The sequence below is a fragment of the Geotrypetes seraphini genome, chromosome 3 (assembly GCF_902459505.1).
Source record: "Geotrypetes seraphini chromosome 3, aGeoSer1.1, whole genome shotgun sequence".
NCBI lineage: Eukaryota > Metazoa > Chordata > Amphibia > Gymnophiona > Dermophiidae > Geotrypetes > Geotrypetes seraphini.
This window is the reverse complement of record NC_047086.1, coordinates 202,187,865-202,211,807: the sequence shown is the minus strand read 5'-3', so window position 1 is coordinate 202,211,807 and position 23,943 is coordinate 202,187,865. Positions and strand designations below refer to the sequence as shown.

Here is a 23,943-nt window from a genome sequence, read left to right as displayed (position 1 = left end):
GCCCCCTTCTCTCAATCTCTTCGTCCACCACAGGCCTATCTCTCTTCCTTCCTCTCACTTTTCTTTCCGATTTTGGCAACGCCACCCCCCTCCCCCGGCACTCAAGATCGGCAACGGGCCTCCTCTTCCCCGGGCATCAACAGCACTTTAGATCGGCAACGCGGTGCTCAGTTCAAAGCTTCCCTCTGACTTGAAATGCCTGGGCAGAAACAGGAAGCTGTGTCAGAGGGGAAGCTTTGGGCTGAGCACCGCGTTGCTGATCTGAAGTGCTGTTGATGCCCAGGGAAAAGGAGGCCCATTGCCGTTCTTGAGTGCCGGGGGGCCCGTTGCCAACCTTGAATTGCGTCGTGGGGGGCCCCGATGCCAATTATTGCCGTTGCAGCCCAGATGCTGATGGCCCCAATCCGATCTCACCGGCCTTGCGTGTACCGGCGGTTGAAGAACACTGGTCTAGATCAGTGTTCTTTAACCGCTGGTCCATGGACCGGTGCCGGTCTGGCACATGCATCGGGCCCCAGACAGTGCTCTTCAGCCACAGGTCCACGGTGCGATTGATACATCATTGTCATTGGGCCAACTCCCTCTTCCTCAGTGCTGCAATGCACAAAGCCGTGGGAAGAGGCTCCTACGTGCGTCCTACGCCTGAACCAGAAGCCTTTCCTCTGATGTCGCAAAGTCAGAGGGAAGGCTTCCAGATGAAGTGCAGGACATGCAAGGAGCTGCTGCCCATGGCTTTGTGCACAGCAGCACTGAGGAAGAGTGAGCCAGCCCGAAGATAACACCAGGGGGGCAGGCCAGAAGACAAGGCACAGCATAGAGGAGGGAGACAAAAACGGTAGGGGGAATGATTTTATTTTTTAATTTAATGATTGATTTACATCTGCTGTCTGTTCAGGAAGAAATGCATTTGTTTCTTTTCCTCTGGGGTTGTACCACATGCAGAGTCTTGCATCTTAGGGTTTGTGTGTATAAATTAGTACTTTTAGTTTTCGGTTCCGTGTTTGCATGGGGTTATCTGTGTTCTGGTAGGAATGAATATTGAGAAGCATACAGTGTGCTTTGTGTAGTTTAACTTTGTGATTAACCATTATGATTTTATTGTGTATGAAAAATGAATGGAAAAAATTAGTACTGTTATGGGGCGGGGTCTGGGGGCAGAGATTGGGTGGAGATGGGAGGGGTCTGGCCCACGACTTAAGTGTTCTTCAATAAAATAATTATTTTATTTCCGCCAGTCCATAGGTGCCAAAAGGTTGAAGAACACTGGTCTAGATAAGGGTGAACTTGCAATCCCTTCTTCAGATGAGCCGCCACTACCACAATCACCTTGGTGAAGGTCCAGGACACTGTCGCTAGCCCAAACGGCAGGGCTGAAAACTGGTAATGCTGGCCAAAAACATGAAAACACAGAATCTTGAGGTGTGCCAGAAAAATGGGAATGTGTGAGTACACCTCCGTAAGATCTAGGGAGGCCAGAAATTCCAAGCTACTGCTGCATGGTCTCCATTTGGAATCAAGGAATCTTGAGAGCCGCATTCACGTGCTGCAGATCCAGAATAGGTTTCCAATCTTCTGATCCTCTCTTTGGCACGGTAAAGTGGACAGAGTATCTGCCTGAGCCTGAGAGGTCGTATGGCACTGGCTCTATAGCTCGAATATCCAGTAGCACTGAACAGTAGCCTGGGCACCCGGACGGAGAAGCCATGAACCAATCTGACAGAGGTTGGGCAAATTCTAGCTTGTAGCCTGACCAAATAATTTCCAAGACCCACTGGTAAGCTGTAATGCGAATCCAGACAGGCAGAAACTCCAAGAGCTGTTCCCCTATCCGCAGAGGGGCACTTGGCTCCCTGGTGTCATTTTGTCTTTGGGGCAGGTCACGCAGGACCAGCAGTGAAAGATTGGGAACTCCTGTAGCTCGCATACTGGCTCCAGGAACTCAGTGAAAATCTCTGCGACAAGGAAGGTGCATATTGCCTGGAGTCATGAAAATTTCATCCAGAACAGGGGGAAGATCACCTGAGGTAATTGAAATGAAGGAGGTTCCCGCTGAACTTGGACCTGAAACCACCAAAATCTGAGCTCCTGTGGCCTGCTGCGTCTGAAAAGTCTGGAACTTTCCTGATGCTAAGGCACCGGACCGATGCAAAAAGGGAATCCTTTCTTCATGACCGTCGGCGGCCGGGGAACTCTCCGCATGGGCGTCAGGGGAAGCCGGGGCTTCCCCGCGATCTGAAGCTGACTCGCGAGGTCCATGCAGTGGGATGCCCTGGCTGCTGGCATCTGCTGCTGACGAGGCTACCCCACCACTCCGGCCTGCACAATGCTTGCACAGACCGGCCACGAGTACCTTGCGTCTGGAGCACAATGAGCACTTTTTCCTTTTAAAAACACTCATTGGGATCTACAGGCGGCAGGTCTCTTGGAGGCTCGGGATTGGCTTTTCTACCGCCAGGTGTCTCATTATCTCCACTCTTTGGATGCTGCTACTTTGAACGAAGACAGGGCGGATGTGGTGTGTGAGACTTTGATTTTGTCCCATCTGACTCGGATTAGCTTATCTTTCCATCAAGTCAGCTTGGGCTGCTTTGCGGTCCCTTGGGATCCTGAGGTGTTGGCAGCTGTGTGGAACCAGGATCCCTCCCCATCTGAACATATCACAGGCCAAGGAGTTCATCTTCCTATGAAGCATCTTCCTCGAATGACTCATTCTGTGGTACTGCAGGAGCAGCACTTCAAGTTTCTTTTGCGGCTGCATGTCTCCCCATTCCGGGCCTTTGTTTCTAGATATGCCTCCCATGCTCGGTGCCAGTCCACCCCTGCAGGCTTGCTTCACATGTTTTGGTCGTGTGACCATATTCAAACATTCTGGTCTTTTGTAGCATTGTACCTGCAGTCTACTCTACGCAAGCAGATTCTCTTGAGGGCAGACGTTCTGCTCTTTTCTCAGGGGCTTCATTTGGGATTGTCTAGAGGAGGCAACATGTTATTGCAAAAGGCCTCTTTGTTGGCCCGGAAGTGTATCCTTCTGTTGTGATACCAAGATGAAGTGCCTACCCTTACTATGTGGAGAAATTAATTGTTTATTTTGTTGAAATTTGAATATCAGGATGTTCAAAGGGGTGGTCCTGGGCCATGGAGGAAATTCAGGAGACTATGGGCTCCCGCTTGGGAGGGATTGTCCCCTAGTGCTCTAAGTTCTTTATTGAACTTTTAACACTGCATTGTGGGGGAGGAGGGTTGTTTTCTGTGGGTGTTTGTGAAGGAACGACGCAAATGACCTGACTGTTCCTGCTCTTTTTCTTGTTAGATGGTGTTGGTGTTGTATTGCTTGAATTTATATACCCGAAAAATTTAATAAAAATGATTACAAAAAAAAACCAAACCAAATGCTCATTGTGCCGAAAAGTGCCCTAGCTGCAAGGAAATGTGCCAGTTAGTTGAGACACACAGAAAAAAGGCAGTTTTAAAGAGAAATGAGCCCTTTAGACTGGCACACCTCAGGATTTATTTTTTAACTTAACCAAGACAGACTCCACAGCTCTCAAAGCTGGAGGGCTAACCAACCAGGGGCTGAGGCACGGGACCCAGCACGAGACCCGCCGGGTTTAACACCCACGAGGTCAGACGGATCCCCAAACAGGACCCGTTCAAGCTCTATCCAGCAAAAAAGGGGAACCCAGGAGTCCAAAACAAAGTTCCAACAGTACTAAGAGGAGAGCTGAATTAGTCTTACCATCTGCTACGGAGACTGAGACAGACTGGATTGCTAGGGGGGAATCTAGCCTGATATACAAGTTTGTTCTCAGTCTCCACCTGCTGGTAGCAGTGAGGCATACAACCCATTCATAAGGACTATACCAGTCTACCAGGTGATACAGAAGTCCACTTTTTCGAGGCTGCTTTCAACCTCTAACTCCCACTCATCGTAAGATATCTATGTCCATCTTATCTTTCCCTCTGCAAGAAATCTGTCCTGTCTGTTCTATTTAGATTGTAAGCTCCTTTGAGCAGGGACCATCTATTACATGTTTAATGTATAGCGTTGCATACATCTTGCAGCACTGTAGAAATGATAAATAGTAGTAGTAATTAATTTGTTGCAGCCCCTTGCTGCCTACTTTACCACCTCTCATAGAGCAGTTAAGCTTGTGGAAAATACCTACAAAAGGTGCATAACTTTATGCAATTGAACATAATTTCTGTGCTCCTTTCATCAGCTCTTAACTATTAATTAGATAAAGCAGCTGTCTCTTACCGGTACAGTCACTGGAGGTGATACAGTGGCAGAAGATAAAGTGGTGTTAACCCTGGTTGGCCTTGTGGTGCTAAGTGAACATACTGGTAAAGTTGAAGTCTGGCTAGCAACTTCCTTTTGTACTGTGATTTCCTCTGTTTTTTTATCCTGTTGGGTTGTGCTAAAAAGGCAAGTAATGATATGATTTGAACAATTTATATACCACAGAACAAGTGAGCTGATAAGTGTATTCAGACAATGCCTAAAACTGCAGTAAATGTAAGATTTTTCAAGAAGATTGAGATGTATTAACAGAGGGGTGAGGGATGTGCTGGTGGGGTAGAGGAGACAAATTCCTAAGAAGTAGAAAGGGGCTGCAGAACAAGACCAAGATGCACTGATAAAGATATAAGCATCAGTTCCAGAAAGATAACACTTAAGAACTTTAGACAGGCAGTGTCAGAAAAAAAACAAACAGATTCTAGAAGTGATTCTCTTTATTATACCATTACCTTTGCATAGGCACCTCAGCTATACCTATGGCCAGCTGCTGGATAGGACTTTGCAATTCTTCCTGAGCAGGAGCCAGGCAACCAGCAGGCAACTCTCTGTTCTCCTGAAAAAGACAAGGAACATCAGCATGCAGAGTAATAATAATAATAACTTTATTTTTTCTATACCGCCACAATCTTACGACTTCTAGGCGGTTTACAGTGAAGAGAGCTGGACAATCAGCGAATTACAGAATACAAATAGTGAAGATGTCACAGTACAGTCAGCAAATTATAGAATACAATTAGTAAAAATACACATATTTCTCAAGTTATCAGCATGGTGTTAATCATTTTAAAATGGTATCTGATTAGGAGATAAATCTATTGAACAGTGCTGTCTTAATTTCTTTCTGAAATGTGCTGTAGGTCAAACTAGCTCTGTTGATGTAATTGCCTAGCCAGGTCTGCTGTTTGCTAGCTTGAAACTTCAAAGTTCTGTCCAGAAAGGACCTGTATTTGCAATCAGTGATCCTTGGATAGGCAAAAAGATTGCAATTTCTGGTTGTCCTAGTGGGGATGTGTAGCTCGAAATGTGGTAAGAGATAGGTAGGGGCCATTCCCCACACCAGTTTAAAGCAGAAGCAAGAGAACTTGAACATTATTCGCGCCTCCATTGGCAACCAGTGTAGCAGTTTGTAGTATGGGCTAACATGCTCGCTTTTCTTTAGTACGAATATTAAGCAGAAGGCCATGTTCTGCAGTATTCTTAATTTTTTCACAGTTTTTTTTAGGTACACCCACATAAATGATGTTGCAGTAGTCCAATGTGAATAGAACCAATGACTGAACCAGTAGTACTCCTAACACCATATCTTTCCTATACTCACAAATTCTATTTCAAAGCTGCAGAGATTTATTTCATGGTCACTTATCACAGAGTTTCTTAACATTCGGTATGTGTACCTTAGGGGTATGCAGCACTACACCGGTATCTCACCATGCCCTTCTTCCTGCATTTCCCCCTCTGCTGAAGCCGACTTGGAAGGCTTCCCTCCGATGTCAAAGCTGATGTCGAAGGGATACCTTCCAGGCCAGCGGGAGATCCCAGTTAAATCCTTCAGGGCCATCCCAGCTGAACTGCTCCTTCCTGCCTTTAGCTACACAGGGACATGGGCAGGGGCTCCTGTATGCTGTACATGGCTGACCCAGAAGGCTTCTCTCTGACATCAGAGGGAAGGCTTGTGGGTCAGCCACGTGCAGCATGCAAGAGTCGCTGCCCGCTGTCCTTGTGCAGCTGAAGGCAGGAAGGAGCAGCCTAGCTGGACGGCCCTGAAGGGAGCGAGTGCGACCCTTGAGCGAGCAAGTAAGGGAGAGAGGGGACATGATTATGGGACAAAGGGAGAAAGAAGGGGGGAAGGAACGCATTGGGACACGGGAAGGGCAATGATCACAAACTGAAACTCAACCCAGAAAAAACTAAATTCATCCTCCTCGAAAATGACAAAGTCCCAACCATAACCAATATAGAAATCAACTCAATCAACTATCCCATCCAAACCACCATAAAACTACTAGGAATGACTATAGACAAATGCTGCAGCATGCAACCGCAAATAAATAAAACAATATAAAAATCCTTCGCACTTATGAGAAACCTAAGACAAGTCCAGAAATTCTTCCAAAGAACATAGTTCCAGCTTATAGCACAATCCCTAATCCTAGGTCTACTAGATTACTGCAACATCCTCTACCTTCCCTGCCCTGCTACTTTGACCAAACAACTACAAACAATCCAAAATACAGCTCTGAGACTCATCTACTCATTGACGAAACATGACCATATTACAGAAGCATACATTAACTCGCACTGGCTACCAATCCAAGAATACTATTTAAATTCTACTGTATGTTATTTAAAACCTTAAATGGAGACAGCCCAACCTACTTGAACAATCACCTCATCCAAACCACCTCAATTAGACATAGAAAAACGCACACCCCATTCACCCCCCCGATCAAAGAAGTAAAACGGAAAAAACTATACGATGGCCTCTTAGCCACTCAAGCAGCAAAACTAGATAAACAGATCTCCAATCTACTGATAACTACCCCAGACTACAAGATGTTCAGAAAAGAAATAAAAACTATACTATTCGAGAAATTCTTGAAACAGTCCTAACATCACATATTCCTTCTCCCTCCTTCCCTCTTCCCACCACACTGAAACTACTTGACCTAATCTTTACCTAACCTACTCTTTACCTTTACCTCTCTAGAAATAACCAATGATCTTCCATTGTAACCCACCATTTATAAATCTTTTGTAATCCGCCTTGAACCGCAAGGTATTGGCAGAATAGAAATCTCTAATGTAATGTAATTTGGAACAAAGGCTGGAAGGCAGAGAGGGGTGGATGAACTCGGGACACAGAAGGAAGGGAGGGGGCACTAACTTGGGCCATAGAATGAAGGGAAGGAATAGAAAGGGAGAATTGTTGGGCATGAGTGTGCGAGTGAGAGAGAGATGGTGTACATAGGGAAAGGCAGAAAGAGGAAAATTGGGCCGAGAGTAAGGTAGAGAGGCATGCGGAATAGGAGGAGAGGGAGAAATGTTGGATATGGTGGTGGAGAGGCAACAGAGGGAGAAATTGAAGGTGATGCAAGGTGGAGGAATGCTGAACATAGTGATGGAGGAAGAGATGTGGCATGGTAGAAGGAGAAATGGGCATGGGGCTGGTGTGGTTAAAAATGCTGCACATGATCCGAGGGATAAGAGAGAGATAAATGTTGGCTATGGCAGTAGATGTGGTGGAAGATATGCATCCTGGATCTCTCTCTATCTCGAATGAGAGAAAGACAAATGGACAGTGAGAGAGAGGGAGACATGTTGCCAACAGGGATGGAGGAGAGAGGAAGAAAAGTTGGACTCATAGAGGGACAGAGATGTTTGTTGGTGAAGGGAATGAGGACAAGAGGAGAGAAAACGTGCAGGAGGCATAAAGAAATATTGTATGCACAGTCAGAAGGAAGTGCTGTAGGGATGTTTCCTTATTTGCATCTAAAGGTTAGGCCTCTCTGACATCATCAAGCCTGAACCATTGTTTGCAAGAAATCATTCCAGCCTGAACCTAGCAAGAAGAGAAAGAAGAATACATCTTTGCTGTTTCTGCCTGATGCATTCTGGGTATGTACCAGAACTGTATTCTAGTCAAGGACATCCAGCTATGCCTACATGCTCTGCCTATGTGAATCTTGGGGGAGTTATGGCTCATGTGCTGGTCTTATCTAATGAAGGCACCTCTGTTTCACAGCTTGTGCGATACAGAAAGGCTATTCATCTAAGTTATGTTTCTGGATTGGTCCGGAGAGGTCATCTGACGAGATCCAAGTGAAATGTGCTAATTATAATTTAGTCTATGCTGGGATGTGAGTGAACTTGCTTCTTATCATAGGTTTCTCTGCACTTCTTATATAATAATTAAGACCTGAAAAGTTACCTCTTGTGACTCTCTGCCTGAGAGAGAATGAAACCGGACTTTTATACCTCTGGATTCCATCACATAAAGGAAACCTTGGCTGCCAACCTAAGTTACAGCTTCTCCAGTTGCTGACGGACTGTTCCTAAATAGAAGAATTTCTATATCTGCTAAGCTAAGGGAAGACGTCTTCCATTTCACCTGATTTTGGTGCTACAGCCTAATTGGATGGTGAGAATAAGGAATTATGTTTTTTCAGCTGGGTTAGAGAGAGAGAATTCTATTGTCTATAGCAGTGTTCTTCAACCTTTTTACACCTATGGACCGGCGGAAATAAAATAATTATTTCGTGGAACCGCAAACTACTAAGACTGAAATTTTTTTTAAAAACCATCGCCTCCCCGTCCCCGCGAGCTCGGTCCCACAAACCATCTGATCCCATCCGCACAAGCCTCAAATAGTTATGATTTTATATTGAACATATTTTATTAAAGTATTAAAAAAAACAATATTCTATACAATTGTCATTTTATAAATACAAATAATACAGGGCAAAAATCAACAAAACCCCTGTCTCCCCTCCCCATCACATATATCCCCTCTACTATCAAGAAAACTGAATAAGCCAAATTATTACAGAATGCTACACAAATATCATGTAACAGAATACCACAGTCATACATGACAGGAATGGTGTTAGGGGAGTGGAACTAGGGCAACTGCCCCCTGGTCAGAGAGAGCCCTAAGCCAGCTGGAAGCTAAAGAGGCACTGCCTGGGCTTTGCACTCCCCAGTTATGTCTAGCAAGATACATATTTCAAATCTGATATATTTGAATCACAAGATAGAAATAAAATTATTTTTTTCTACCTTTTGTCATCTCTGGTTTCTGCTTTCATTGCCTTTTCACTCTCTTCCATCCAGTGTCTGCCCTAAGAACATAAAAATTGCCACTGCTGGGTCAGACCAGTGGTCCATCATGCCCAGCAGTCCGCTCACGCGGTGGCCCTCTGGTCTAAGACCAGCACCCTAACTGAGACTAGCCCTACCAGCGCATGTTCTTGTTCAGCAGGAACTTGTCTAACTTTGTCTTGAATCCTTGGAGGGTGTTTTCCCCTATAACAGCCTCTGGAAGAGCGTTCCAGCTTTTTACCACTCTCTGGGTGAAGAAGAACTTCCTTATGTTTGTACAGAATCTATCCCCTTTCAACTTTAGAGAGTGCCCTCTCGTTCTCCCTACCTTGGAGTGGGTGAATAGTGTCTTTCTCTACTAAGTCTATTCCCTTCAGTATCTTGAATGTTTCGATTATGTCCCCTCTTAATCTCCTCTGTTCGAGGGAGAAGAGGCCCAGTTTCTCTAATCTTTCGCTGTATGGCAGCTCCTCCAATCCCTTAACCATCTTAGTCGCTCTTCTCTGGACCCTTTCGAGTAGTACCGTGTCCTTCTTCATGTACGGTGACCAGTGCTGGACGCAGTACTCCAGGTGAGGGTGTACCATGGCCCGGTACAGCGGCATGAAAACCTTCTCTGTCTCTTCAGTCCAGCATCTGCCCCTTCCATTCACTGTCTGTCTTTTCCTGCCATCTCTCCTCCTGCCCCCCCCCCCCCAATTTGGTCTGGCATCCATCATCTTCCTTCTGTTCCCCTCATGGTCTGGCATCTCTGTCCTTCCCTCCCCCCTGTGGTTTTTAGCATCTCTCTCTTCTCATTTCCTCCACTCAGATCTGATATCGTTCTCTGCTCTCTCTTCCCTTTTCTTCTCTGGTCTTCCTTCTCTATTTTCTGCCTCCATCTAAATTAAATTCTTTCTTACTATTTAGTCCTGTTTCCCTCTTTTCACTGTGTCTACCCAAAGCTTGTCACCCCTTTCCTTCACCCCTCCATTATCTTACTATTTTCTTCCCCCTTTATTTATCTCCTCCTTCCATCCAGTATGCGTTCTTTCCCCAATTCCATTCAGCATCTGCTCTCTCCTCTCAACTGACATCTATCTGTCTTCTGCCCTCTCTCCCTTCTTCTCACTTCCATCATCTGTCTCCTTCTCTCTCTCAGCTGCCCCTTCTCTCTCTTCCTCCCCCCCAACTTCCATCATCTGCCCCCTTCCCCTCACCTTTGTGGGTCACTTTCTTTCCCCTGAAGGTGGCTCATGTCAGAGGGGAAGCTTTGGCCGAGCAGAACCGCTTGCAAGAAACAGTGGAACTTACTTGATGTCGATGCTGGGGCCCGTTGCCGTTTGAAGAAAAAAAAAAGGTGGAAAAAAGGGACCTGCAAAGTTGAGAGGAAGGGAAACCTCCAGGACAGCTGCTCTTTGCCCTCCTTCAGCGGCCCAAGAGTCTTTAGACAAGCGGCAGCTCTGTGTGCTTTTAACTTCAGCACAGAGCTGCCCCTAAGCAGTAGTTTAGCGCGGTTTCATGAGGCAGCCTCGGGGCCTTTGCTAGGCTGGCCCACATCGCATCAATGAAGCGGGCCGACCTAGCAAAGGCCCCGAGGCTGTCTCATGAAACCACGCTAAACTACTGCTTAGGGGCAGCTCTGTGCCAAAGTTAAAAGTACACAGAGCTGCCGCTGCTGGTCGGGAGGTGCGGAGACAAGGCAGGAAGCATACGCTGCAGGAGTCCCAGCACAGCGATGGCAACAGAAAGTTGTAAGTCAACTGACGCCGGGACCTGAATCCTTTGCGGACCGGCACTGTTCCGCGGACTGGCGGTTGAAGAACTGTGGTCTATAGGATAAGGATTTGTAAAGCTACTCTTGGTGATAAACTGTAATAGTTTGCTGCTAATCAGGAATTATTATTATAAGGAATTATTTAGAGTGTAAGAATTAGTTTTACTTATTTATCTAGCAAGTGTGTTGTAATAATTATGTACTGAGTTTGATATATGTATTCGGATATTATGTGAACAATAATTAGTTATTGCTGCTGGCTTATGAACTATATTTTTCTATTTTCATAATAAAATTATTTCATAACGCCTGGGTCTCTGTGTCGTGTAAATAGGCAAAGCTAGCTGAACCTGGATGAGATATTATGGTCTTCCCTAGAAAACTAACAGGCACGTATTTGTTTATGTAACTGATTAGTACACCATAAATCTTTCTACAGTGCAACCAGAGACTCATGAAATCACCAGACAACAAAGGTAGAAAAAATTATTTTATTTTCAATTTAGTGATCGAAATGTGTCAATTTTGAGAATATATATCTGCTGTCTATATTTTGCATTATATTTGTCTATTTTTCTATAGTTGTTACTGAGGTGAAATTGCATATTTTAAAGTCATCTGCCTTGAACTCTTTGAAAAAGAAACAAATATAAATTACATTTTCTTTGCATACAGTGTGCTTTGTGGTTATTTTTAATTTTGTGGTTACCATTATGTATTAATAAGATTATATTGTGTGTATATGAAAAATGAATGGAATAAATTGCATTACAATTAGTAATATGGGGGTGCCCTACATAGAAGTCCCTAATTTAATGTAAAGTATCTGCCACCTTGCCTACCTTCCCAACCCCTCCCAGTCAGCAGCTCTCCTCACGACTGTGCATCCAGCAGTCCCCTCTCTCGATAGCGACACTTGCTTCCTCTTGATCACCGGCAGCAAAATTACCCCAACAACCAACATACCTGCAACTCTCCTGGGCTGTGTCAGCCTCTTTGTGGCCCCCAGAGCAGGCCTAAGTTACATTGGAAAGAGGGACTTGCCAGCAAGAAGGATCTGGTCGGAGAAGCCCTGCTTGCAGGTCCATCCTGGGAACTGCAAAGGGGCCAACACAAGCAGGGATGGCGTTAGGGGAGGGTAGACAGAGCAGCTGCTCTGGGCCCCCCCAGCTCCAGGAGGCCTCTCAGTACCGGCATCTCTTTCCCTCGTAGGGCCATTTCTCTCCCTTCACTTCACCTTCGCGGACACTTTTCAGAGTTTTCTCTTTCAGACGTGTCCTAACGCAGCAACTGTTCTCATAAGTCCTGCATAACTGCACCAAAGCTTCTCCTCTGACGCGTGCCACCCAGGCGGAAATAGGAAGGTGCATCAGAGGAGAAGTTTCAGGGTAGTCGTGCGGGACTTGTGGGAACGGTTGCCGAATCAGGACATCTCAGAAAGAGAAAACTCTGACAAGTGCCTGCGAAAGTGAGGGGAAGGGAGGGAGATGGCCTGATGAGGGGAAGAGATTGAGTAGTGCTAAAGGGAAATGGGGAGGGGGGAGGAGAGAGATAGGAGAAGACGGTGGATGGAAGTGAGGAGGGGAGAGAGAGGGGAGCAGAAGGTGGATGGAAGGGGAGGAGCAGACAGTAGATGGAAGTGAGGAGGAGAGAAAGGGGAGCAGACGCTGAAGAGAAGTGGGGAGCATACGCTGAAATTGTTGAGAGAGGGAGCAGATGCTAGAAGGAAGTGGGGAGGAGAGAAAGGGGAGCATACGCTGACTGGGAGGAGAGAGAGAGGAACAGACTTTGGAAGGAAGTGGAGAGGAGAGAGCACTTACTGAATGGAAGGAGGAGATAAAGAAAAAAGGGCACATGCTGGATTGGGGGGAAGAGGAGAGAGTGAGATACTGGAAGAGGTGAGGCAAAGATGTGGCAAGATGTAGGTAGATATAATGAAAGGGAAATTGAGGACTGGAAAGTAAGAAAGTTGACAAGAGGTAGAATACAAATTGAAAAGGAAGAACAGGAAGGGAAATAGAAAGGGGAGAGAGATACTAGACAAGAGCATTGGGGAGGGGGAGGAGACATACCAGATCTGAAGGGAGGAGAGAGATGGAAGGAAAGAAGACAGAAATACCAGACCATGGAGGGAGCAGAGGGAAGATGGTGCCAGATCAATTGGGGTGGGGGGGAAGAGATAGAAGGGAGAAGCAGAGTTTCTGGTAGAGGCATAGAAATAGAGCAGACACCATATGGAAGAGGCAGAGAGAAGGCAGACAGTGGATGGAAGGAAGAGAATGATGAGAAGATGAGAAAAGCAGAAACTAGACAATAAAGGTAGAAATAAATTTCAGACTGCCAGTCGGCCAGACACAGACTACGACCTCCACCTCCATGGATCCTCGTCAACATGGTCGTAGGCGGGAAAGGCAGCCTGCGCCTTGAAATCTGGGTGGGTTTCCACTCCAGACGCATACAGCTTGCACTTGAAACATGTGACAAGGTCACTGGCAAGCAGACTGCCAGGGGAAGGGACCCCGAGTCTAGAAATGGTGGCTCCACATATCCATCAGAGTGAAGCAGCAGTCCAGCACTGCAGTCTGCATCCTTTCCTTTGACAGGGGCCACCCGGAAGGGGTCTCAAGGCACTGAAGCCACCGTGAAAATGAACTTTAAGCGGAAAAATAAGAAAAGGAAGCAGTACAACTTCAAAAACTTCTGCATGGATTGCTTGCAGAAACTATAACTGGATATGTTTGCTAGCTATCATGATAAAGGGTCGAGCATTTGCTCAGAAAAGTTTGTGGATTTCTAAAACTCCCAGAATAAAAGTTGGGATTGAACACCTAGCATATGGAATCCGGAAAGGACGTAATAGAAAAGAGATTAATGGACAACTAGACAGTCTTGCTGAGAAACATGGCACTATAGCTATCTCTTTAGGCAAAGCATAACTGTTGTCAAAAATGTTTATGATTAACCATACAACAATCTACATATGGAGGGAACCTCTGTACTGAGAGAACTAGCCAGGCCTTATCCCCAGATGGGATCCACCCAAGGGTTCTGAAGGAACTAAGACAAGAAATAGCGGGCACAATCCAGCATGTTTGCAACCTATCCTTGAAAACTGGAGAGGTACCAGAGGACTGGAAATTGGCGAATGTCACACCTATCTTCAAGAAGGGATCGAGGGGTGACCCCGGGAACTACAGGCCGGTGAGCCTGACTTCAATTATAGGGAAGATGGTGGAAGTTATGATCAAGGACGGCATTTGCGAGCACATCGAGAGAAATGGCCTACTGAGAACAAGCCAGCACGGATTCTGTAAGGGAAGGTCGTGCCTAACAAACCTTCTGTACTTCTTTGAGGGAATAGGCAGTCGGGTGGACAATGGGGAACCCATAGACATCATTTACCTCAATTTTCAAAAGGCTTTCGACAAGGTGCCACATGAAAGGCTGCTTAGGAAGCTGTGGAACCACGGGATATGAGGGGATGTGCACAGATGGATCAAGCACTGGTTGTCGGGTAGACTGCAGAGGGTCGGAGTAAAGGGCCAATATTCTGACTGGCGGGGAGTCACGAGCGGTGTGCCACAGGGATCGGTGCTGGGGCCGTTACTCTTCAACATATTTATCAATGACCTGGAAAAGGAGGCAAAGTGCGAGGTTATAAAATTTGCAGACGATACCAAACTGTGCGGCAGAGTTAGATCCAGAGAGGAGTGTGAGGACCTGCAAAGGGACCTGGACAAGCTGGAAGACTGGGCAAACAAATGGCAAATGCGCTTTAACATGGAAAAATGCAAGGTCATGCATATAGGGAAAAAGAACCCGTTGTTCAACTACAAATTGGGGGGGGGGGGCATTGTTGGGAGACAGCAGACTTGAAAGAGACTTGGGTGTGCTGGTGGATGCATCACTGAAGCCATCTGCACAGTGCGCAGCAGCCTCGAAAAAAGCCAAAGGATGCTGGGCATCATAAAGAGGGGCATAACAACCAGGACGTGGGAAGTCATCATGCCATTGGATCGAGCGATGGTGCGTCCGCATCTGGAATACTGCGTTCAATATTGGTCGCCGTACCTCAGGAAGGACATGGCGGTACTTGAGAGAGTCCAAAGGAGAGCAACGAAACTGGTAAGAGGGCTGGAACACTGCCCAAATGCCGAGAGGTTGGATAGGCTGGGGCTCTTCTCTCTAGAAAAAAGGAGGCTCAGGGGAGATATGATAGAGACCTTCAAGATCATGAGGGGCATAGAGAGGGTGGATAGGGACAGATTCTTCAGACTGAAGGGGACAACAGGTACGAGGGGGCATTCGGAGAAACTGAAGGGAGATAGGTTCAAAACAAATGCAAGGAAGTTTTTTTTCACCCAAAGGGTCGTGGACACTTGGAATGCGCTACCAGAGGAAGTGATCAGGCAGAGTACGGTACAGGGATTCAAACAGGGATTGGACGGATTCCTGAGGGATAAAGGGATCGTGGGATACTGAGAGAGGTGCTGGGATGTAGCACAAGTATAGAAAGCTAACCAGGTAATAAGTATAGAAACCCAACCAGGTCGTGCATGTGCAAGACCGGAGGGTTAGAACTTCGATGGGAAGATAGGACTTCAATGGGAAACCAAGGTGGCAAGGGGACCCCTTCTGGTGATTCAGACAGGTTTGGGCCGCCTGTTTGGGCCGCTGCAGGAGTGGACTGCTGGGCAGGATGGACCTATGGTCTGACCCGGCGGAGGCACTGCTTATGTTCTTATGTCCATGCAATAGTCATCATATACATATTTCCAAGGTTCATGTGATAGTTCCTGCAAATCATGCTCTAAAAAGCACATTTACTGATTTATTTTGTTTCATTAATGTCTATTTTATCAAAAATTGTGCCTTCACTTAAAAAAAAGAAAAAGAAAAAAGAACACAACAAAAATGGTCCTCATAGGGAATTCAGACTTTTTTTGCACATTTCCACACAGGTGATAATACACAAAGCATTCATCAGAACACTGTTTTGCTTCTGTATGGGTTTTCTATAAATTGCTTAGAAAAAGGTGTGCTCTTAGTGGTGGACCACACTGACCACTTGTAAAAGATCTGGCATTGTCCCGCATAGGATGCCAATGCTATAACTAGAATAAGTTACCTTCTCTTTACCAATGCCTTTTACAATGTCAGACATTCTGTTCTCCAGCACAGGCTCTCCTGGGGTGCTTGCCTGACTTCCAGGTAGAGGGGGGAAATTTGATGCCAACAGGTCAAACTTTGGTGTTGGAGTCTTCACTTCTGCTGAAAGTGGAGGTCGCTGGAAGGTTCAAAAGGGGCAAAGTTATAAAAGAGTAGCAGGCCAGCTTGAATGCTCAGTGTCAAGTTTTGTACATGGCTATGCAGAAAACCTGGGTTTCATCACTGAGGATAGATCCTATATGTAGGGCTGACCATACCTTGAGATACTGTGGAGGTAGAGCACACAGGCCCCTGGAAGAGGGGAAGCGCGAATCATTGCACAAGAGCAGCAGAATGGTCAGATTTAGGGATCATAGACTGCAAGATTCCAGATGATTCCTGGTGCATCACCATGAACAAGGAGTGTAACTGTTGTGACTAAACTAAGCTAAGCCGGAGATGGATATAAAATAGGGAACAAAAACTACATTGATACAAATGAAGGCTCATAGGGTCAGGATCTCAACTTTGATACTACATACACTGAATGTCCAGAAGGACTAATAGGAAACTGCTGGGTCAAAACATATTTTTTAAAAACCCCAATAGTGGTCAGCTTGCCATACATCTAAACTTTTATCAAGCTACTGGTTTCAAGAGTCACATCTACCTTATATACTCAAATATAAGCAGATTTTGGCAAAAAAGGACCAAAAATGGGGGTCTCAGCTTATATTCGGGTCAGTGCTCACTTGCCACCCTCCTGGACCTATTACAGGCTTTCACTGGGCCTGCTGTAAGACATAGTGGGCTGGGAAAGGAGGGATCCCTCCCACCTTCTCTCCAGGCCAACTGTAACAACTTTTACCTCCCTCTCACCTCTCCCGCATACCTTTCAATTCCCTGGTGGTCCAGTGGTGAATTGTGGCAGAAGCGATTTTCCTGTAGTCCTGACTTGTGCAGAGCCACTCTCTGAATGGCTGCTGCAAATTCTTGCAGCAATATCGCGAGTTCCTGCAGTCCATTCAGAGAGTGGCTCTGCACGGGGAATGAGCGCAGGAAGATTGCTCCTGCCCCGGCCCACTACTGGACCACCAGGTCTTACAGCAGGCCCGGTGGAGGCCTGTAAGGCATTAGGAGGGAGAGGGTACAGAGCAGAGAGGGAAGTGAAGAGCCTGGCAGGAATGGAAAGGGGACAGGGTGCAGAGCCATAGTAAAGTGTCTGCTCAGATGGCCAGGCTCAAAATAGGGAACAGAGCTAACAAGCCTGCTATAACTATTCAATCCACTATTGTGGTCCTTAGCATCAGCAAAGTCTTTGCACTGAAAAGATTAAGATGGCTTTAAGAACATGAAGCACATGTCTGCTAACATGAAATATAAAGACAGATGAAAGATACTTACTGAGATTCTGTCGTCTTCCCGCCGTCGCCTACCTCGGAAAACATTTCTTCTTTAGCATAGAACACACACACACACACAAAAAAAAAAAAACAACAAAAACAAAACACACCACACATAAGACACTATTTTCTACCTCCAGTAGACCTTTCAAAGTTTTGAATTATAAGGGTCTTCATATTTTATCTTTGTAAACCTTTTAACTTTCCAATTCAGAAACTGATTTTAGACTGCAAATTGTCTAACTTATATGCATTTTATAAAAGCAGCTTATCAGAAAAAGTTTTGGGTGAGACTAGCCTGGTGGCTCAGTAACAGTTCTGTCATGCAAAAAACTTATACTGGGTTTGTTTGATTTGCAACTCAGGTGTTCCAAGAAATGTTTTAGAGGCAGCACAGTAGAAGCCAGATCTGTGGGTACTGGGGGTTGCCCAAGCACCCACCGTTATTAATCCAACTTCTTTATTGTATCCATGGAGGGATTTGATTTATTTACTTTATATACTATACAAGGTTTAAGAGTGGTTTACAATCAAACTAACTGATAGCTTACAATTAAGCTTTACAATAATCATGACATCAGCATAGCCCTATAAAAACAGTCCTACAAGACTACTGACAAGAAAAACCTAATTTAATAATAAACACTGATAGAACTTAATTTATTGACTAGTAATATAAAATGCTGAGGAAAAATATGTATCGAGTTTAGCAGCCCCAAATATTTTGAAAGTTGGCTCCTATGAGAAGCAAATGGAGAGTCAGTCATGGCCTAGAAGCCATATTTAGGTTCAATGAGTGCAAGCTTTCAAAAAAGAAATGCTCTGGTGCATAGCCCCCAGTTGAGAAGTATCTCTGTAGTCAGTGGACTAAGCTGGAAGGGGATATAAAATTATAAGAATAACTTATATTTTTATATACTGCAATACCACAAATAGTTCAGAGCAGTTTATAGAGGAAGACACTGTATACAAACAGTGATAATACAAAAAACTTTTGAAATTACATTAGCATGTTAAGATTAATCGAGATAAAAAATTACCCTGGGTAGCTACAAATAGAAGTTTCTGGTGGTTCTGATTGAAGTGAAAGCAAGAGCAACTACTTGGTTCTCACAAAAGACAAATTTTGTTTGAGGTTTCTGTACTTACACCAAACCTGAGAGGCTGCTATTTTTGATAGAAAAGACTCAATGGTTGAGGCATAATGGGTCTTTACTCATATCAGTTAAGGATTGATTGTTTACTTATTTGTATGTTGGCTACATGATGATTATGTTTGTATTCTTGTAAACTGCTTAGGTCTAGGCAGATTAGACATTTTTTAAATAAATAAATTTTTTTTAAATCCAATAGCCCTATCCTTCCCCTATATACTACAGCCACTGCAGCAGTCCTCTGAAGGAAGCAGTGGGACCATTGGATGACCATGGAATAAAGGGAGTGCTAAAGGAGGACAAAGCAATCACCAACAAACTGAACACATTTTTTGCGTCTGTATTTACCGAAGAGGATATACACAGCATACCAGAACCCATCAGGCTATACGCTGGAAATGAAGACGGGAAACTAACAGGATTAAGAGCAATAAATCCTCAGGACCGGATGACATCCATCCAAGGGTCATCAAGGAACTGAAAGGGACTATAGCTGAACTGCTTCAACTAATAGCCAATCTGTCGATCAAATCAGGAAAGTTTCTGGAAGACTGGAAGGTGGCGAATGTTACGCCAATCTTCAAAAAAGGTTTGAGGGGATATCCGGGAAACTACAGACCGGTTAGTCTGACCTCGGTACCGGGAAAGATGGTAGAGGCGCTGATAAAGGACTGCATCATTGATCACCTTGACGGACACAGTCTGATGAGGATCAGCCAGCATGGTTTCAGCAAAGGCAGATCTTGTTTGACGAACTTGCTGCACTTCTTCGAGGGAGTAAACAGGCAGATAGACAAGGACGACCCAGTCGACATTGTATATCTGGATTTTTAGAAGGCATTCGACAAAGTTCCACATGAACGACTACTTCGGAAAATTGCGAGCCATGGAATCGAGGGTGAAATACTCACGTAGATTAAAACCTGACTAGAGCATAGAAAACAGGGAGTGGGGGTAAATGGACAATACTCGGACTAGAAGAGCGTCACTAGTGGGGTGCTGCGGGGCTCGGTGCTTGGACCCGTGCTCTTCAACATCTTTATAAACGATCTGGACATTGGTACAACGAGTGAGGTGATTAAATATGCAGAAGATATGAAGTTATTCAGAGTAGTGAAGACACAGGGGGATTGCAAAGATCTGCAACGTGACATAATCAAGCTAGAGAAATGGGCATCAACATTGCAAATGAGGTTCAACGTGGATAAGTGTAAAGTGATGAACGTTGGTAACAAAAATCTCATGCACGAATACAGGATGTCCGGAGCGGTATTTGGAGAAACCTCCCAGGAAAGAGACTTGGGAGTTCTGATCGACAACTCAATGAAGCCGTCTGCGCAATGTGCGTGGCAGCGAAAAGGGCGAACAGAATGCTAGGAATGATTAAGAAGGGGATCACGAACAGATCGGAGAAGGTTATCATGCCGCTATACCAGGCCATGGTGCGCCCTCACCTGAAGTACTGCATCCAACACTGGTCACCATACATGAAGGACACAGTACTACTCAAAAGGGTCCAGAGAAGAACGATTAAAATGGTTAAGGAGCTGGAGGAGTTGCCATACAGTAAGAGATTGGAGAAACTGGGCCTCTTCTCCCTTGAAAAGAAGAGACTGAGAGGGGACATGATCGAAACATTCAAAATACTGAAAGGAATACACTTAGCAGATAAAGACAGATTGTTCACCCTCTCCAAGAAAGGGAGAACGAGCGGGTATTCTCTAAAGTTGAAAGGGGATAGAACGCAAAGAAGTTCTTCTTCACCCAGAGTGATAGAAAACTGGAACGCTCTTCCGCAGTCTGTAATAGGGGAAAACACCCTCCAGGGTTTCAAGACAAAGTTGGACAAGTTCCTGCTAAACTGGAACATACGCAGACGAGGCTGGACTCATTTAGAGCACTGGTCTTTGACCTGAGGGCCGTCGCGTGAGCGGACTTGCTGGGCACGATGGACCACTTGTCTGACCCAGCAGCGGCAATTCTTATGTTATGTGTTTAAGCACCCCAAATTTCATCCACAGGTATTGGTGTTATGTGATGGCCAAGGCACTGCTTATGAGTTAGACTAATGGGCTTTCAGCCACAGTTAAAAATCCCAATTCTCCCATAAGCTAGCCCAAGTCATAACTTGTCTATTTTTCATTTCCTCAGGTACCCACCCACATTTTAGGACAGGGAATTTTTTTTGCACCTGCATTTAACTGATTGTACAATACCCTACTATATTATGTCAATATTGACTAAATCACTTTCTTTTATTACCCAGGTGCTAGTGTGGAAGTTAATGTTTAGCCTGAGGGAATTTTGAAATTATGGTATGTTATTTATAATTTTACATACCACCTTCCTCAAACCAATATGTGATACATCTGGCACCAACCTAGTAGCATCTGCTCTGGCTAGGTTGAAATACTGTTCCTCTCCCCAAATATGATGTATATCTTTCATAGCAATAAAAATATAGTGCTACCTATCCTCAAAAAAACAGGAAGGTAAAAGGTATCCTCTATGCGGGAAAATCTCTCTTCTTCAGAATTACAGGACTTTGGAATAACCTTACTACCCCACTGCGGACTCAGGTCTCCTTCCAAACTATTCCTTAAGCACCTGAAAACCAGTCTTTTCATAAAAACGTAATGCTCTCCTCCCCCCCTATACTCAATCCACCAAACCCAATGTGCTATTCTTTTCCTGTATTAAGCTCTTGTAAACCCTGCCGAGCTCTATATTCATGGAGAAGATGCGGTATATAAACTTAAGGTTTAGTTTAGTTTAGGAAACTCTTAAGTATGCTGAAACTTCTAATAAGCAAAAAAAAAAATAATAAATTTTAAAACAGGAAAAGCATTCTATCCCAGGACAGACCCTGTGAAATACTGCTCAAGTACAGTGGTACCTCGGTTTACGAGTGTACTGGTTTGCGAGTGTTTTGCAAGACGAGCAAAACACTCAGCAAACTTTTGTCTCGTAAACCGAGCACTGCCCCGATAAACGAGCACTCAGCAATGGTGGCCCACGGGTAAGAACTAGAGAGCTGCACGGGAACGGGGACGACGGGAATCCCGTGGGACCCGCGGGCATCCCGCGGGTTCCCCCTTCGGGTCACAGGGATCACGTGGGGACGCCCCCGAGGGTCACGGGGATCCCGTGGGGACGCCCCCGAGGGTCACGGGGTTCCTGCGGGGCTGGATGTACTCAGTCGCGCGGCTCTTCTTCTCCCTACCTGCCCTGCCTGCAGCACAGAGCCGAACGGAAGTCTTCCCGACGTCAGCGCTGACGTCGGGAAGACTTCCGTTCGGCTCTATGCTGCAGGCAGGGCAGGTAGGGAGAAGGAGAATAGCCTCGCGGCTCGAGTGGCTACCAAGGGAGGGGGGTGGTCCGCCCCGGGTGAAGCACAGCCGGCCAGGTCCCCTTACTTTTGTGGCGCTTCCCCGACCGACAACAGCCCCGGTGAGAAGGACGCTGACAGGACATGGGGAAGACCGGGGGGGGGGGGGAGGTGGAGAAGGACGCTGAAAGGCCATGGTGAAGACAGAGAGGGAGAAGGACCCTGAAAGGACACGGGGAAGATGGGGGGAGAGAAGGATGCTGAAAAGAAATGGGGAAGAGAGAGTGGGAAGAAGACGCTGGCAGGGAAGAAGACAGAGATGCCAGACTATGGGGGAGCGGAGGGAAGAAGATGGGTGCCAGACCAATTTGGAAGGGGGGAGAAAGGGAGAGGCACAGTAACAGAACAAATGGAAGACGCAGAAGGAAGAGAGACAGTGGATGGAAGGAATTGAATGAGAACATGAGGAAAGCAGAAACCAGGCAACAAAGGTAGGAAAATAATTCTATTTCTTTTTTTTTTTTGCTTCAGGATAAAATAGTATATTAGTTGTGTTGATAAAAATTTATAAACATTAGAGGCTCTGGTAGAAACCTGTTTACAAAGTATGTATTCTTCCCAATTAATATTACCGGGGATCGAAGCTACTCAGTCCGATTCCAACGAAGGAAAAATGGTCCTGGCCATCCTGCTCACATGAGGTGAGCCCAGAGAAAGGCCAGGGAAGAAGAAAATACAGCTGCAGCCAAATGAGGCCTAGCCGCATGGCTGAGGCCCAAGAAGGGCCTGCCGGTGGAACCAGCAGAAACACAATAAAAATTCCTTTTTTTTTTTGAAACAAAGAAATACACGATCAAGCAACAAACGCACAGCGACTCCCTAACAAAATAAAGAAGCCGCGGTGCTAGAAAGGCACTTATAAGAACGCAGAGAAGAGAGACAGGGCTTTCTGGCTCCGCGGAAAACTAAGAACTGAAGACCATGAGGAGGGGATGCGCCCTCTAGTGGATCAGGAAGGCACACACATGCGTGGTGCAGCACTAGCAAACTTGAAATCTTCAATCAAGTTTGCTTGAAAAGCTGTCCGCATCAGGGCTCCGTGGATGACGTCACCCCACATGTGAGAATGCTGCCTGCTTGTCCTGGGATAATAACTATTTCTGAAGTTTATAGGGACGGGCGGGGACGGAGGGGATTCCTCACGGAGACGGAGGGGATTCCTCACGGGGATGGGTGGGACTTTGGCGGGGATGGGTGGGATTTCTGTACCCGCGCAACTCTCTAGTAAGAACTTGACTGCAGGTGCTGCACAGCAATTCCAAAGTGTTGCCTTCCTTCCTCGGGGTCCCCATGCGGCTGCCCTCCTGCTTCTGTGATGCCTCTGCCGTCCGTCAGCGCTCTTCCAGCTCCCATCTAAACTGGCCATCCTGAATGAGCATGCGCGTGACTTCTCTCTCCTCTCCTAAGGTAGCCGCTCCCCCGACAACACGCTCACCACGTACAAGGACGTCCTGCGTGCTTGTACGTGGTGAGCGTGTTGTCGGGGGAGCGGCTGCCTTAGGAGAGGAGAGAGAAGTCGCGCGTATGCTCATTCAGGATGGCCAGTTTAGATGGGAGCCGGGAGAGCGCTGACGGAGGGCAGAGGCATCGCAGAAGCAGGAGGGCAGCCGCATGGGGACCCCGAGGAAGGAAGGCAACACTTTGGAATCGCTGTGCAGCACCCGCAGGCATTGCAAACTTCGGTTGTGGAACGAATCTTCTGAGTTTGCATTAAAGCCTATGGGGAACTTTGCTTTGAAAAACGAGCATTTTGGATTACGAGCATGATCCTGGAACGGATTATGCTCGTAAACCAAGGTACCACTGTGTAACAATTCCAGCTTCCAGGAATCTGCCCATTTTACTTGAGCACCGACAGCATTTTAATATATTAGTGTATTAAACAGCTGTAAGAGGATAGGACAAAGATCAATATTACTACAAAGAGTGCCTATCCATTCAGACTAATGGGACACAGATGTTAACATTAGTTACAA

General features: G+C 45.9%; 1 protein-coding gene across 9 annotated transcripts in view; it reads right to left on the bottom strand.

The window, feature by feature from the left end:
- The window catches only part of LARP4 (La ribonucleoprotein 4), a 246,832-nt gene that overhangs the window by 25,330 nt on the left and 197,559 nt on the right, over positions 1-23,943 (bottom strand). For 8 of the 9 annotated variants that reach the window (XM_033939032.1, XM_033939028.1, XM_033939027.1 and 5 more), the window contains 4 exons: positions 17,427-17,475; positions 16,003-16,161; positions 4,750-4,853; positions 4,259-4,418 (listed from right to left, as the gene is read on the bottom strand). In XM_033939032.1, coding sequence (XP_033794923.1) covers positions 4,259-4,418; positions 4,750-4,853; positions 16,003-16,161; positions 17,427-17,475 — 472 coding nt within the window. The remainder of the gene's footprint in view (positions 1-4,258; positions 4,419-4,749; positions 4,854-16,002; positions 16,162-17,426; positions 17,476-23,943) is intronic. The other variant, XM_033939025.1, reaches the window with a different exon arrangement.